We start from the raw sequence: 16,333 nt of genomic DNA on the forward strand, positions 1-16,333 counted from the left end.
TAAGGGGAAAGTGTAGTCAGAGCAAAATACTGTTTTAGGCTTTGTCTACACAGGGTTTCACCAGTTTCGCTTTAACTGGGTTTCTAAAATGGATTTAAATTGACACAAACCTCTGTGTGATCACTTAGTAATCAGTTTGAGCTAAACTGCTATAATTGACTTGAACTAAACTGTAACAAGCCTGGTTTAAAACTGAAATAAAGTGCATCCATACAGGGATTTGCACCGCTTTAGAATCGCACCTTTAGTTCAATTGGTGCAGCTGTCTCCTGTTGACAAACTCTTAGAGGGACACGGAGCAGTTCTTTACATAGCATCAGCCATGAAGGTTAGGTGGATCCTCCAAGCTACAGTGTAGTATGCCCCAGGACTGTACCAAAGGAAGAGTTTTTCTATTTTACGCCCTCACAAAATGTTGCCTTTAAAACAAGTTAAATGGTGGGATCGGGAAGAAACTACGGAACACAGACAACCCCTAGTGAGTTCCTATACTTGTATTTTGTATTTCTGCGTTTGTCTAGTGTCACATGTTCACCAACACCATCAATTTCCACAGGCAGACAAAAAGAGGTATGTTTTATCCAAGGAAGGAGTGCAGCACAGATTTAATCATTAGTCAATCGTTCAAAATTATCTTCAAAAAATAAAAATCGATCATTTTACTTTACATATAATCAAATCTTTCTTCCCCACCCCACCCCTTTACAAAAAGCAGCTTCTTTGTACAAAAGATTTGGTCGCAGCAGGTTACTGACGCAATCATTCTGTGAAGTGAAGAGTTCTTCCAGTGTCTTTTCCCTTTTTGGTTGCCTGAAGTGTGAAGGAAATCTGATTTTCCTCTGTTTTATAGAAAACAGAATTAAAAAGGTCAAAGTCTTTTTTTGTCAGACAAATTCACTGTACATTTCGTAACAAGTTCTTGAAGTTTTCCAGCTCTCTAACGCTAGTTGAAATCCTGTATGCAAGAGAAAGGAGGAAAAAAGTTCAGAGAAATCTAAAATACACAAAAGGTCTCATTTTAAATGTTTTTCTATAAATGTAAATAACATTAGAAAACAGTCCTTGCAGCTAAGGAATTTGCATGTTAAAAGAGATTATGGAACTGAAAGAAGTTTTGCTGACTCATTTTAAAGCCAGATGTAAATTATTATACGTTCTCAATCATGGTAAGAGAAGCGGACCCTTCATAAATAGAACGTTAGCTAAGGTGTGGTCAAATACGCTTGCTCAACAGAAGTTGTCATGAAGCCAACTATACAACTAAAACAGCCATTCAGAGGGGTTGTCGAAACAACTTACAGATAAACTGGTGTTTATTTTAAAAGTTTCTGAAGTGCGCACACCAAGTCAGTTTATTGCAAAATGCACTTTGCTACTGGAGGTTTGGCATCAGTGAGGAAAATCACCAGGGCAAGTCCCTTGCTTAACCTCTCATATTTTTACAGCAATGTGTGCTCCTTCATTGTATTCTCGTTTCAAACAGAGCAATGGTTCCCAAACTTTAACAACCTGTGAACCCCTTTCACTAAAATGTCAAGTCTCGCAAACCCACTCCTAAAAATGAATATTTCCAGGGATTTTCTCCTTTACCTGAGTATGAATTATAAAAGCAGTGATCTTGGAAATATAAAATTTGTTTTTATGACATGCTTATTACACACTATTATTCATCATTACAGTATTTATATTACATTATGAAAATGGCAACACTCTTCCAAGATCTCACTTTCGTAGATTGTATCACTTTGAATAAGCCTGTTAGAAGACAAAGCTCCTATGTTTCATCAACAGCAGGAAGGTATTTAAGAAGCCAGCTCAAAGAGTTCCTCCTACACAAGCATTCAGGTCTTGAGCAGTCCAGGCAAACAACGCACGTTACAACAAAGCTTAAACTTGTTCTTCATAATCATTTTAAAAACAATACTAGCTGCCTATTTAATTTAAAAAACAGCGAAAAAAAATAAAAATATCCGCCTCCCTTTCCATTTCTTATAAGGATACTTGAAGTTTAAATCTCCTCAGTGTGATAGAGATGCTTGCTTTAATCTTGGAAGTCCAGGGGCTCCGGGCTGCTGGCCCGAGTTCCTAGGAACAGCTCTGTCCACCATTAGGGAATTTTTCCCCCCGAGAACCCCCTGTAACATTTAGCGAACCCCCAGGGGTTCACAAACCCCAGTTCGGGAACCACTGAAATAGAGGATACCGACTAGCTGATCTGAAGGTCATTTACAAACATGATAGAGTAAAGAACATTTCAGTTTGTCTTGATGTAGTTAAATCTTTGTTTTACAAAGCACTTCCAGCCCGTATAGATGGGAAGAGAAAGTGGAATGAAAGCCCCTTATTGCTGAATCTAGCTCCATACTGGGGTTGACACTCCTTCATAGTACTTTAGCACATAAAAGGACATGGGGGGTGGGGAGGGGAATGATGGGGAGGGGGGAAATCTCAGTGTCATTAATCAGCTTCCTTTGGAAATATTCACCTGTGGAGCACTCCTAGTTTCATACAAGCTGTTTTCTAAGGTCCCATTAAATCAGCACATCAAAAAGCAAACTGCAGTAGCCAGAACTCCCTTTTAAAAAGGATGGCAGCAGCACTGTGTGGTTTATTTTTTGCCTCTCAGCACAAGCTGAAAAATGTCAACCCGCTGAAGAAAGTGCTTAATGTTTTCCAGACCAACTTCTCTACCCTGGAGTTTTCCCCCCCGCCATGTGCTACCAACTGGCGTTACTGGGGATAATACTCAGAGGCTTGGTTTGAAATTAATTTAGCTATAAACCAGGATTACGAAACTTTAAAAGCCAGCAACTTGGTGCACAGAATCTCACAGAAAACCTGTTAGCCAACTAAGAACTCCAGACCTGTTAACAGAACAAAGGGGCAGCGTGTAACCGTCTTTCTTTTGAAAGGCTTCTTTTTTCCACAGCTACTGCCAGCCAAACCTCCCCAGCTCCCAAAGAGCCTAATTGATGGATGCCTGTTAAACAGAACTCTTGCAAATAGATGTACCAATTTACTTTTAAAACAACTTAGAAGCTTTAAGGTCAGCCTCCACGCTAAACAGACCTGATAACGGGTACCTTTGTTGAAGGACAATGTGTTCCTAAAACAAACAGATACATGCAATTTCATACAGACTTCTGAATTCTTCATATGAGAGCCTTGAGCATTAACTTTAAATCACAGAAAATGAAACAGAAAACATTATTGCTTATTCCTACTTTAAACAATATCAAAACAATCAACTGAAGTTTAGAAGTGTCATTATCAAGAAGTTTGATCAGATCTTAAAAAGTTAACACTGCAGTTACTAATCACAGTACATGTTTTTTATTTGCATGCACCACCTTTCATTTTATTTAGACTGGAAAAAAGCAAAACACAGAATTTTAAACTAACCTTCCAAAAGCATTGAAGAAGGAGACGATTTCTTGTCTCGTTAGCTGGAATCCGTAAGAGGGGCCACTTTCTGGCATGTTTTCTATCAGTTTTTGTGAAAAGAGGATCTTCAACGCCGTACCCAAGCCCTGAGTCTGTGCAGTATAAATAAAACAGTAATAAGTGTGCCATTTGGTTAGCAAATTAACTGCACTTCCCATTACTTTATTTGAAGAGATTAATACAAACAACAAAATCATCTTAACTGAGTCGGTTCATTTATTATGTATGTTGCAGTAACACCTAGGAGCCCCAGTCATGGACCAGGACCCCGGTGCTAGGTGCTGTACAAATAGAACAAATTGCTTATTGGACTTACTTGAAGCTTTCCCCAAAGGCGACATTTTAAACACCCAACGCAGTCCATAATTCTTGAAATATTCCTAAAATGGAGCCTAAATTCCTCCTTTTAAAAAAAAAAAAAAGGACGACTTTTAAATACAAAACATCATTGTTACATGGTTATTAAGAGATTTAAAAACTACGTCGATTAGTTAGTGCCTAAGGAAATGCTTTCAGGTATTAGGGGCTCTATCAGGCAGGCTGTACCCTACATGTACCCATTTCCCAGACAGGTTTTGTGGTGCATCTGAGCTTTCTACCATTACCAGAAGTGCTAAGAAAACTAGTGTATATGTTTACTCCAGCTAGATATTTCTGGTCTAGTAACTTAAGCATATCAATGTCTTATGATGTCATATTCAGTCTGATAACCCAACGTGAGAAGTACTTTATCCTGTCAGCAAGTAGTTTGAGGAAGGGGGGCACAAGATGAACAATTACCTTTAGTTTAGCAGCTTCCTTTTTATTTCCAGCAAAAAATGAGTTTTCATCAAAATGCAAAGGGAAAGACCTGAAGCAAGAACAAACATGGTGAAATTTGTGAAAATCCCTGACAGGAGCTTACACCCCATTTTCAAGTGATTTAGGCACTTTGGCTCCTAAGTCTCACTGAAAATCAAAGGCAATTAGACACCCAAGTCACTTAGGAATCTAAATTCCATTTTCAAAAGTCATTTGGGCTCTGAATCTCATCACTGAAAATCTATTGCATTCACTTTAACTTCTCATAGCAAACCTCATTTTTATAATAAAAATGAGTTATCCATGTCTCAGTCACGAACAATAGGAGACCGGGCATGGGAAACTGATGAACTACAGTAACTCCTTCTATGCGCCCGAGGACCAGATTCTAATCTGACCTGCCCCATACATCCAACATTAGAGTCTTGCCCTATATCCACAACCATCTCTTTTTAGATGTTCAAAATGATTTTGGACTGAAATGTAAAGCTAGTACTAGAGTTCCGCAGACCAGTCAAATAGAAAGTAAGTTTCAGGAGTGACAACTAGACAGTTATTAAAACTCAGTTCTGTGAAAGCTTAAAGACAACCTAAACTATTAAACAGTGGGGTTAGTACCTGGTTTGACCGTTTGAATTCAAATACCCGGGCAAGCCACTTAGCCTCTCTGTGCTAACAGAACTGCCCTGTCCCACCGGGGTGTTATGAAGTTAAGTACTTTACAAGAATGTGAAGCGCTTTGAGATCTACTGATGAAAAGCTCTATGTGAGAGCTAGGTATTACTACTACTGAGAGTACACTGGAATACTACTACTAATAATAAATATCATTAGCTGACCCATACCATCCCACTACAGAAAAAAAAAATCTCATTTTCTAAAACATTTTAAGTAGGAGAGAATAAGACATATGCATAGCTGCTCACTATTCCCTTTCCAGCATTATTTACTTGGTTAGGTGAAGGATTTCCAGCAGTTGGTTTTTGGTTTCTCTGTCTCTGTTTTCATTCCCCGTGAACAACTGGAATCCTGGGCGCTCAAAGAATGGCAGAACTTTCGACATTGCCCGTAATTCAATTAGGTAGAGGAAATACAGGTTCTTGAGCCTCTTGGGACCTTCTCCTTGAGTCAGGATTTCATCAAATCTGTGCTGAAACTCAGTAACGTTGTGTCCCCACTTTGTCCCCGACCACGTATCTTAGAGAGGAGAAGAAAGGGGAAAGGGCAGCTTTGAAAATTGGACAGCAAACTTCTTTCCCACTATGCCATGCAGGTGGGTAAAGGTAATTTTTAGAATTTAATGTTTACAGCACTCGGGCCTGGTCCACAACAAAGGTGCCCTAGCTTTTTATACTGATTTACAACCTAACTTCCTATAAAACCCTGTGTGGGCATTCTTAAATCATCTTACTGGCTTATATTGGTAAATTACAGGTACAACCTAAATCAAGTTAACCAGTTTTAAACAGTTCTAAATCTATCTATATCTAAACAACTGCTGGGTAAACTGATCAATTTTTTTTTAAAAAAACTTTGTTTTTTATTATGTTTAATGCATGAACACGCAGCCTTTTATCCACTGATCCCACTGATCTCCAGTTCACTGATCACTGATTGATGCCCCCTGATCCTTCTTTTCCTCTTTTTCTCTTCTCAAAAAAATTCAAAATCCATAAAAAATTCAGAAAAATTCAGATCTATGTTATGGGGATGATTGCAGGAAGAAGAGAGAGTGAGATTCCTGTTTTTTTTTTGTGCAATGAGTGCTGGACCCAGAGCTGCAGGTATTATTCGGATGATGATGAGTGTGCACAGAGACAGAGTTTTTTTTTTTTTTTTTAACTAGAGACACAAAAAAAAAAAAAATTTGTCCAAATGAGGACTAGTAGAAAATTTTTTTTTTTTTTTAAGTTAAAAAAAGAAAAGTAAAAGAGAGAGAGAAATACATATACAAAGGTCAGAGATGTAACCATCATCTGGTGGCTGACTGACACAGTGTGGGATAAAGACACACTGTTGTCGCAGGTTACAGACACTTAACCATAGAGTCTGTTAAACAAGAACTGTTGTACTAAGAAGTCTTAAGGAATCCTGTCATGTGTGCAGTTGTCTGTCTGTACAAGCAGTGTATGACAATTCTTGGCCAATTCTGAGGAGTCGGACGTCATTTGAATCATGCTACTGAGAAGTACAGACCAAAATGTTCAAAGCTGGGTGTCTAAACTCAGGCATCTAAGTCCATATTTAGGTACCTCAAGAAAAGCAGTGTACATGTCCTGGGGAAAGTTAAAGAATCTTGGAAAATCTTAACAGATCAGAATCTCTGAGAGAAATTGCTGATAAACTTACTGTTATTGAGCAAAGCGTGAAGGGTTAACCAGATTGAAAGGTAAGGCTGGGTTAGAGGTGGAAAGTTACTCCAAAGTGAGCTGTGACGAGAATCTGGAGGCGTGTAAGGGGCAAAGGGCAGGCATATTCAAACCGGAGTGCCTAAAGTAAGCCCCATTCAGGCAGTTCAGCACAAGGTGCGGAATGCCGGCAGCTCTGTTCAGCAGAGAGATGTGGATGCTCAGCACTTCCAAGCATGCGCCAGTTTTCAGGTGCCCAAATACAGATTCAGGAGCCTAATTTATGGTTTGAATTTTTTGGCTTTGGTTTCCAATTCCATTTTTTTTAAATTAAGACTTCGAAAGGCATTTGGAGAATTGTATACCCAAACCTCCTGCGCCTTATTTCCACACCCAGCTGTCATCTGTGTATAAGGGAAGAATGAGAAGAACGAAGGGAGAAGAGAAGGAGAGCGAAGCTGGACCCAAACCCTGCTGAAATGGGCTACCAGCTAGTATTTTACTAAGCAGTGGAAGTCAATTCCCATCTCAGCTGCCTGCAGAAGCAGCCTTGCTCTTAGCAAAATAAGGCAGAAAGTCTCACCCACCTTGCAAGAGGTACCTGGCGCTCAAATGGGTGTTGATGCTTGCATGTAGGCCAGAAATGAGTTTGTAGAAAGCTCTCTTCTCTACGCAGAGGCCTGGAAGGAAAAAGAGTCGATATGTAAAACGATTAAGCCTGTGTCTGAATTTCCTTCCCTTGCTGTTATCGGAGATCTAATTTAATCACAGTTTGCTTTGACAATTAATACCCCGTTCCCCACATCACCACCACAGAACGTCAATTTTGTATCACTCACAAAAGAACAAAACAAACCATTACCTTCCAGCCAACTGTAAAATGAATTCCCTGGAAATGAAGAAACAAAACAGTCACAAGAGCTTTGACAAGGACAATTTAGCACATTCACCAAAATAAATCACCTAAAACATGTTACAAATTTATTCAATGCTGTCCTCAGCGCATACAAAACAATTCGGAAAAAGTTACAGGCTAAGAGGGAATCCATGTTCTTATTAGGTAACTCTTGTTATAACCTCACATCTGGCTTTGGCGTCACAGTAGGATTGGTGGACAGGCTAAGGTGATGATCTGGCAATCAGAACACCCCGGCCAGACCCCTGAACCAATCAATGCAGAGCTGCAATGACTTCGGTGAGACTGCATGGGCACAAAAGTTTACCCACACCAATCTGATTCAGGATCGGGGCAGGTTTTTCCAAGAGAGGGCACACAAAACCCTGTTGAAAGGGCCTCACAGGTGACTGGCACCAATGTCAGACTCAACATTTGCTAGCAGCTAAAGACAGGCTACTGACATTGTAGCAAAGCCAAGCCTAGTGTCTTTTCCACCCATATGAGCAGGAGCTGGGAGCACTGAACCGCAGAAGAATAACCCCAACCCCAGGGGAAGTGGCAGGCAACAGCTTGCATCCCTTTTTTGGGAGGGGAAGAGGGAACAAACGGTTTTATTACTGACAGAAGACACAGCATTATAACAGAGAAATAAAAACAAGGCAAAGGTCAGCGCGATCTACAGCCATCTCAAACCGGGACTTCGTACTTGCTCGCTGCAGGGTGACGGAAGAAAATGCAGAGAAAGAACAAAGCAGAGAGAAACAAGCCACAGGGAACAAAGGAAGGAGAACAGGCAGAGCATGTGCACAGGCTGAGTCCTGCGCGGCACTAAATACTCCTACGACGTATACAGCGCTCCCAGCTTTGAAGGCAATAGGAGTCGAGGACATTTTGGTATCTCACAGGAGTGAGCCCTTGAAAACGTAAGATAGGTGCCAGCTGCTATTGCCTTTCAGTGATGCTGGGTGTTTAGGTTCCTGTGAAAATCCCCAGTCTTATGGCATTACGTCAGGTAAAAGCAGCTCCCTCTGCCACAGCAGAGCTAGCATTAACAGAGGCACAAAACACACCACCAGGTCTTATGGGATGGGGTTTTGAAAAGCACTAGGAGGCTTGTCTACACAGCCAAAAAAAAAAGACCCAAGGCAGCAAGTCTCCGAGCCCAGGTCAACTCCCTCGGGCTGCGGAGCTAAGAACAGCTATGCAAACGTTCAGGCTCTCGCTGGCGCCCGGGCTCTGAAATCCAGCCAGGGGAAAGAGTCCCAGAGTCTGGGCTCCAGCCCAAGCGACTAACCTGCTATTTTTAGCCCCACAGTTGATCCAGGAACCTGTGCACCTAAAACTCTTTGGCTCTTTTGAAAACCCCACCCAAAGGCTGTTAGCCTCAAGGAGGGGGCATGTTCTCTTTAGGAGTCGCAGAGATTCCTAGATTCCAAGGCCAGAAAGAACCATTGTAACATCTAGGCTGATCTCTTGTATAACACAAGTCAGAGAACTCCCACCTCCCCAAATAATTCCTACAGCAGATTTTTTTAGAATAATAATAATAATAATTGGAGATATACCTATCTCCTAGAACTGGAAGGGACCTTGAAAGGTCAGTGAGTCCAGCCCCCTGCCTTCACTAGCAGGACCAAGTACTGATTTTTGCCCCAGATCCCTAAGTGGCCCCCTCTAGGACTGAACTCACAACCCTGGGTTTAGCAGGCCAATGCTCAAACCACTGAGCTATCCCTCCCCCCTAGAAAAACATCCAGTCTTCATTTAAAAATGGACAGTGGTAGACAATCCACCAGGACTCTTAATTAGTTGTTCCCGTGGTTAATTATTCTCACAGTTAAAAGTTTACACCTTATTTCCAGTCTGAATTTGTCTAGCTTCAACTTCCAGCCATTGGATTGTTAGACCTTTCTCTGCTAGGTTGAAGAGCCCGTTATTATATATTTGTTCCCCACGTAGATATTTACAGAGTGGTCCAGTCACCCCTTAACTTTCTCTCTGTTAAGCTAAGCAGATCGTAGCTATAAAGCTAAACAGATCCATGCAAGAGAAACTGAACACAGGAAGATTTCAAGACTATTCCCATTTTCGCTGGAATAATTACTGTGCTAGCCTGGCTGACTACGCTAACTCTTCAGATCGTGGAAGCAGAAGAGGAAGAGGCAAAAGTTCTGTATCCTTTTCTGTTGTGGTCAGGAAAAAAAAACAACAACTCAACACAAGTCACTCACCATCATTACCTCCTGGGTGGGGGAAAAAAAACAACAACATAAATTACGTCACTAGAATTAATTCCAAAATGCAAAGACTATTCGGATATTGTTGTTAAATCGACTCAGACAAGAGAATAAATAGTGTTAGCCGTGTTTAAAAGCATTCTATCCGTGCATGATAGATTATCTCAAGCCGACACAGTAAAGGTACGAGATGAGCAGAGTGCTTTGAAAGAATCTGACTAGGACGGAAGTAACTGCTACAAGGTATTAAGATCACTCCCAAGGGCTTTGGGGGAAGAAAAATGATCATGGGATTAGTAAGCACAGGACTGGAAGGTAGGTGACCTGCTTTCCACCTCTGCCACAGACTTCCCACGTGACTTGGGTAAGTTATTTAGGGACCTATCCAAAGCCCATTCACGTCTAAGGGAAGACTCACATTGACCTAATTGGGTTAATCATCGTGTACCTCATCTGCAAAATGGGGATTTCTCCACTTAACTTCCCACATGGACAAGACAAAGCTGAAGTTACACATACAGTACAATGAGATCATCAGAAGGCGGCACTCTTATTTTATTTTCCTTTGTCTATTTTGTCCAGCTACACTGCTCTTTGAGCACACACTCATTTTATTCATGTGTTAATCAAAGAATGAATTGCAGGAGCTTTTGCGGACAGAATTCAGATTCTCTTAAATCAAGTGACAAGTGAAAACCCAGTCCCTAGACTTTTCTTTTGCTAACTCCTAATATGGTGGAAATTAGCTGTCAACACAGATGCCTGGACTGCTGCAATTGGGCAAATATTTTTTCAGGCTTTCATACATAAGAGCTAGCATGACCAATGGGGTTAGATTTCAAATGAAGAGGAGAGAGGGGTGTGGTCTAGTGAACAGGGTATTAGACTGGGTTTCAGAAGACCTGGGTTCTAAACCCAACTGAGCGGCTGCGTGTCCTGGGTCACTTCACCTCTCTCTGACTCTGTTCTCCTTGCCACCCTTTGTCCATCTTGACTATTTAGATCATAACCCCTAGGGCAGGGTCCATCTCTTACTAGATGTTTGTAAAGAGGCTAATACAATGGAGGCCTTATTTCATAGGGACGTTCTCAAATGCCCCTGGCATCTTCAAGTATAAAAAGTGAGTGCCCATAAACCAATCCTGTTCCCAGTCAATGTCAAAGCTCACGTTGATTTCACTGGTGCTGACTCAGACCGTTTTCCCTGAGCTGTTACACACAAAAACATCCTCCCTCCGCAATGCCCTTTATGGTACACACAAAGTTCTAGGCTTGATCTAAACCATTTTTCTTTTTAATTCATAGAGCCAGCATAACTAGCTTTCATCATTAACGCCACCAAAACTCGTGGGCTTCCAGATAGCTTAGTGGGACGATTAAATGACTCACCTCTGCCAGAAGCCAAGGGATTTAAAGGTCTTTCTATGGTCCGAGGCCTAAGAGACAAAATAATTTAAGTAAGTAATATGTAACAGCCACTTGGCTCTGCAAAAACATTCATGAAAGTCAAACAACCCAGACTGGCGTTGAACTGTTTCCTCTGCCCATACAGATTTCAAGGTGGCGGCAACACAGAAAAGAGGGAAATTGTGCCCCGTTTGGATTTTCTTTTATGCATTACCAAAAAAACAAAAAAAAAATCCTTTTGTTACACTCTGATGTGCCTCACAACAGCAAGCCCAGAACACCAGGAAATCGAAGCAAGACACACAGGCTGGTGGTCAATCAACACATGAACCGGTTAAGTCAGGAACAATCTGAACAAAACATAACAGCAGTCAAAAGAGCCGGTATGTAGCAGCAGACTTTGAGTAACCCCGCACATACCCAATGCTACTCACCCCCGGGAGCAGGAACTAGAACACCACGTTCAGGAAGCAATAAGCAGGAAGCAAAAAAAACACAAACACACACACACTCCTTCTATTCTCCCCAGAAGTTCAGCAGTACCTTGCCAGAGGCACCAGGCGATCTTGTAGGTTATACCTCAGATTCAGCTCAACTTCCTCAACTGGCCACATGACATAGTCACACACAGAAAGGAGCGTCCTCCTCCCTCTCCACTCCCCTGTCAGTAGGCAGTATCTCTCTCGCTGGTCAACACCACATTCTCCGTGTGATAAACACACTCGCCACACTCCATACCCTGGAACCCGCAACCTCATGCCATGAGTTATCAAAAACACCTGCAGACCCTTGCCTAACATACACTACGTGTCCAGGATAGAATGTATGGAGTCGTGCATGGGTACGCTTTCTGAAACTCACGTATTTCCTAGTCACATCAGCTTTGAGGATGGCAAAGAGGTGGGATGAAGCTTTTCTGTCAGCATACACAAGTTGGCCCTCATAGGTCAGCTGAAGAGATGATAGAAAGGGGTTTCTACAGTACAATCATGAGGTGAAGGCTAGGACTATAACAGGGTTTAAAAGAGAACTGGATAAATTCATGGCGGTTAAGTCCATTAACGGCTATTAGCCAGGATGGGTAAGGAATGGTGTCCCTAGCCTCTGTCTGTCAGAGGGTGGAGATGGATGTCTGATGCAGTCTCTCTGCTTTCCCATTTCCTTGCAGAGGGTACACAGCAAATTTATAATGTACTGTACCGATCCTCGCCAGAAAGCCTTCAAACTCTCGATACAAAGTGTCCCAGGATCTAAAACAAGGCTCCCTAGTAGGCCAAACACTGCAAATTAAGCGCTTAGGCAAGAAATGAGTTCCTTTGAGGTGCCTTATGAACTTCTGAATGCAAAGGGGTAATGTCAGTAATACTCCATAACTGTCAACAGCGTGTGACCACGCAGTGCAACTGAGGGGCCAATAATATCTACTGCAATTCTCTGCCACGGTGTGTCTATGACTACTGGTTTCAGAGGGGCTGGAGGAGCAGTTGTTCTACGCATTGTGCATGCTGAGCCTGCCTTCATCTGATGCTCAATGTCTGAGTGCAGCCCTGGCCACCCAGCACCAATATGCATTTGTTCCTTCGTGTGTAACTCCCAAATGTCCTTCACGGGCCACATCTAGGATTGTTTGTCGCAACGCTGCTGGGACAATCACCTGAGCTTCTCTGCATAGGATATGTTGAATAGCACATGTCTTCACCATGAGCTCGGAACAAATTTTGTAGAATGTAGACAAAGTTCTCTTAAGGATCGGGTCCATCCAAGCCGCCTGTACAGCATGTACCATCTTGCACAGTTTAGCATCAGTGGTCTGCCCTAGTTCAACGGGCAGATCTTTCAGTAAAGAGTATCAGGTGTACTTTGCTGTTTCTGCACACAAGGGCACCAACGCAGCAGAATTTCTCAAATGAACATCAGCAAGCAAATGACGTCTTCCTTTGATACGCACCAAATTCAAGTTCTTACTGCTGCAACTGAAGAAACCACCGCTGAGTGTGAAGCTGCAGCAGTCAATCACTTTATGATCGATCTGCCAAAGAGGCAAATGATCAGTTTCTAATGTAAAATGTCTCCCCACTAAGTAGACTTTGAAGTGTACAATGGCAAAAACCATGCCAAGAATTCTCGCTCCATCTGGGAATATTTTGTTTCCATTGGGATGAGAGTATGGGAGGCAAAAATAACCAGCCATCCCTCCTGGAGCAGAACTAGGCCCGGTCCCCAATTGCATGGATCAGACTGAATCACTACTGACTTCACTGGATCAAAATAAGCATATGATTGGATACTACAGAGGGCCTGACTCAGGGTTTCAAAGGCCTGCTTTGCCTCTTCAGTCCAAACCAACTGGCCCTGGGTTAAACCCCACAGTGGCTTGGCAAAGGTACTAACATGGGGCAGAGCATGACCACCTATGTTTCAAGGTAGGCCAAGGATCAAACGTAAACTGCTACCATCTGTGGGTAATTGCAGCCAAGCAACAGCTTGTAGCCATTCAGGTGCCAGTTTCACACCATCGGCCAACAGAGAACGCCCTAGAAAATCTAAACCATCTTTTGCAAAACGGCACTTGGCCACATTTAACTTTATGCCAGCTTGTTGGAGCTGGGCTAGCCCTGGTCCAGAACAGCATTATGCTCAGGAGGACTCTTGGCAACCATGAGAATGCCATCCAAATATCAACATGCAACCTAGATATTATCAAGGAGCTGAGACACCGGTCTCTGAAATACCTCAGGAGCACAGACTCACCCAAAAGGGAGTTGTTGATCGCAGTACCTCCCAAATGACATGCTGAAAGTCAATAACAACTGCAAACTTTCAACCACAGGTATTTGCTAATAACCAGATCGGTTATCCAACAGAGAGAAAATCCAGGATTTACTCAGCAGGTCACCTCTTTGAAGGTTGGCAAGTGAAACTCCTCACGTGTCACATACTTATTAAGTGCCCTAAAAATCTGTGCACAGTCAAATGTCATCATTCTTTTTGTGTCCGATCACCTTGGAGGAGTGGGGGCTCCATTTCCATAGGCCCTTCCACCTCCCGCATGATAATATTATCTTTCATGCACTGCTTGGATCTTGTCCACAAATGCAGGAGGTACATGACATGCAGGAGATGCAAAGGGCTTGGCATTTGAATCCAGCTGGAGAGAGTGCGCATATCCCATTGAGAGAACATCATCACCATTAAATAAATCATGGTGTCCCTGAATGGTATTCTAGCCAACATAACCACACCCAAGGTGTCCTGTGGGAATTCCTGCATAATACCACACTAAGCACAGATCACAGGACAACAATGGAACGGCATTTGCAGCAGCACCTTTACCAATGTAAAACTCTGCAGCACAGGCTATGCCTTTGTAGAACACACAGCTCCACTCACTGTCTGCAAAGCATACAAATGCCAAGCTTTTATCACCACTGTAGTCAGGCAAATGGCCAGATTATGAACTAACCCAGAGGGGAGAACATTAACGTCAGCACCCATCTCCACTATGCACTTCAGTGGTGAACCATTAATTTCTACAATATGGGATACCCGCTACAGCACCTTGCCACACGAGAAGACAGTATCAAAGGAAACATCAAGGTCCCCAGTAAAGGCGGTCGCCTGCGGCTCCACATTTACAGGATATGCCCGTCATTGTGAACCTGTGCACCATGGCACACTAACTGAAAATGTCCTTCCTTCCCACAAGCCCAGCACTTAGCAGTTGTAGCCAAGCAGGCAGGGAAACTGGCCACGTGACCCATACTACCACAGCAGAAACAGTGAGGCGCTGGAAACTTTCACGCCCGGCTGAGACCAGGGCGTGGGAGTAAGTAGCGCTGTACGACTGAGCGACAAAAGTAGAAAGAACAGCTGATGGGTTAAGTGTAGACCAGAGGTGGGCAAACTACGGCCCGTGGGCCATGTCCAGCCAGCGGGACCCTCCTGCCCAGCCCCTGAGTTCCTGCCCCAGGAGGCTCGCCCCCGGCCCCTCCCCTGCTGTTCCCCCTTCCCCACAGCCTCCGCTCACAGTGCCACCAGCACAATGCTCTGGGCAGCGGGGCGGTGAGCTCCCGGGGCAGTGCAGCTGCAGAGCCCAGCCTGACCCGGTCTCCGTGCTGCGCGATGTGTGGCTGGCTCTAGCCGGGCGGCACAGCTGTAGCACTGCCAGCCACCGGTGCTCCAGGCAGCATGGTAAGGGGCAGGGAGCAGGGGGGTTGAATAGAGAGGAGTTCGGGCGGGGAGGGAAGAGGGCTGGGCAGTCAGAGGGCAGGAACAGGAGGTTGAATGGGGGCAGGGTTCCCAGGGGGACAGTCGGGGTGTTGGATGGGGCAGCGGGGGCAGTCAGGGCAGGGAGAAAGGGTGGTTGGATGGGGCAGGAATGAGAGGAGGAGTTGAATGGGGCAGCAGGGGGCAGTCAGGGGTGGAGGTTCTCGGGGGGGACAGGGAGCAGGGGGGTTGGATGGAGCAGGAGTCCTTGGGGGTTGTCAGGGGGCAAGAAGCAGGGGGGAGCGGGGCGGACGGATAGGGAGCAGGGGCCGGGCCACGCCTGGCTCTTCAGGAAGGCACAGCCTCCCGTAACCGGCCTTCCATACAATTTCCAATGCGGCCCTCAGGCCAAAAAGTTTGCCGGCCCCGATGTAGAAACAAGGGTAGCAGCAGTCAGAGACACAGAACCCTTTCGGCCTGAGCCCCTCAAATGCTTCACTCTTAGCAACTGTGGCATCAAAAGCTAAAAGAGTTCTAGCATCTTTGGCCAAAAACCATTCACCCAGGAGGTCACTGGCTACACCAATCATAACGTCCCCAAATTCACAATCCTGGGCCACCTGCTGCACACAACATGCAAACTCGCGTATGGTTTCGTTGGGCTGCTGGCAAACTTGAAAAAACATTTTCCTCTTTAGCAGAACAGAATCTCCAGTCCCAAAATACTCATTGAGGTGCTGCACAGCACCATCAAAGAAGGACTTGGGCTCCAGGAGTTCATCATAAGTATCAATGCCATCATGGCACTAAGCAGTTCTGGAGCAAGGGTAATCTAGCCACAGCGGAGTGTTGCAGGATCTGCACATAGTTCCGAAACTTCCAGACACAGTATCGCCAGTTAACAGGTGAAGAATGTGTAGGCAGCGTGGGCTGCAGAATAGAAACACTGTTGGCCATAATGTTACACTCCTATATACCACAGAACAGCAATC

General features: G+C 43.9%; 1 protein-coding gene across 5 annotated transcripts in view; it reads right to left on the reverse strand.

Annotated features, from left to right (window-relative positions):
• Positions 1-486: 486 nt before the first annotated feature.
• Positions 487-16,333, reverse strand: part of ERO1A (endoplasmic reticulum oxidoreductase 1 alpha) — a 41,214-nt gene continuing 25,367 nt past the window's right edge. For 4 of the 5 annotated variants that reach the window (XM_039536674.1, XM_039536669.1, XM_039536672.1 and 1 more), the window contains exons 8-16: positions 11,118-11,164; positions 9,723-9,734; positions 7,456-7,482; positions 7,181-7,273; positions 5,196-5,442; positions 4,225-4,294; positions 3,761-3,847; positions 3,403-3,536; positions 487-955 (exon numbers count right to left, since the gene is read on the reverse strand). In XM_039536674.1, coding sequence (XP_039392608.1) covers positions 895-955; positions 3,403-3,536; positions 3,761-3,847; positions 4,225-4,294; positions 5,196-5,442; positions 7,181-7,273; positions 7,456-7,482; positions 9,723-9,734; positions 11,118-11,164 — 778 coding nt within the window. In that variant the 3' untranslated portion in view covers positions 487-894. The remainder of the gene's footprint in view (positions 956-3,402; positions 3,537-3,760; positions 3,848-4,224; positions 4,295-5,195; positions 5,443-7,180; positions 7,274-7,455; positions 7,483-9,722; positions 9,735-11,117; positions 11,165-16,333) is intronic. The other variant, XM_039536670.1, reaches the window with a different exon arrangement.

This window comes from Mauremys reevesii, linkage group 4 (genome assembly GCF_016161935.1).
Source record: "Mauremys reevesii isolate NIE-2019 linkage group 4, ASM1616193v1, whole genome shotgun sequence".
Classification (NCBI taxonomy): domain Eukaryota; kingdom Metazoa; phylum Chordata; order Testudines; family Geoemydidae; genus Mauremys; species Mauremys reevesii.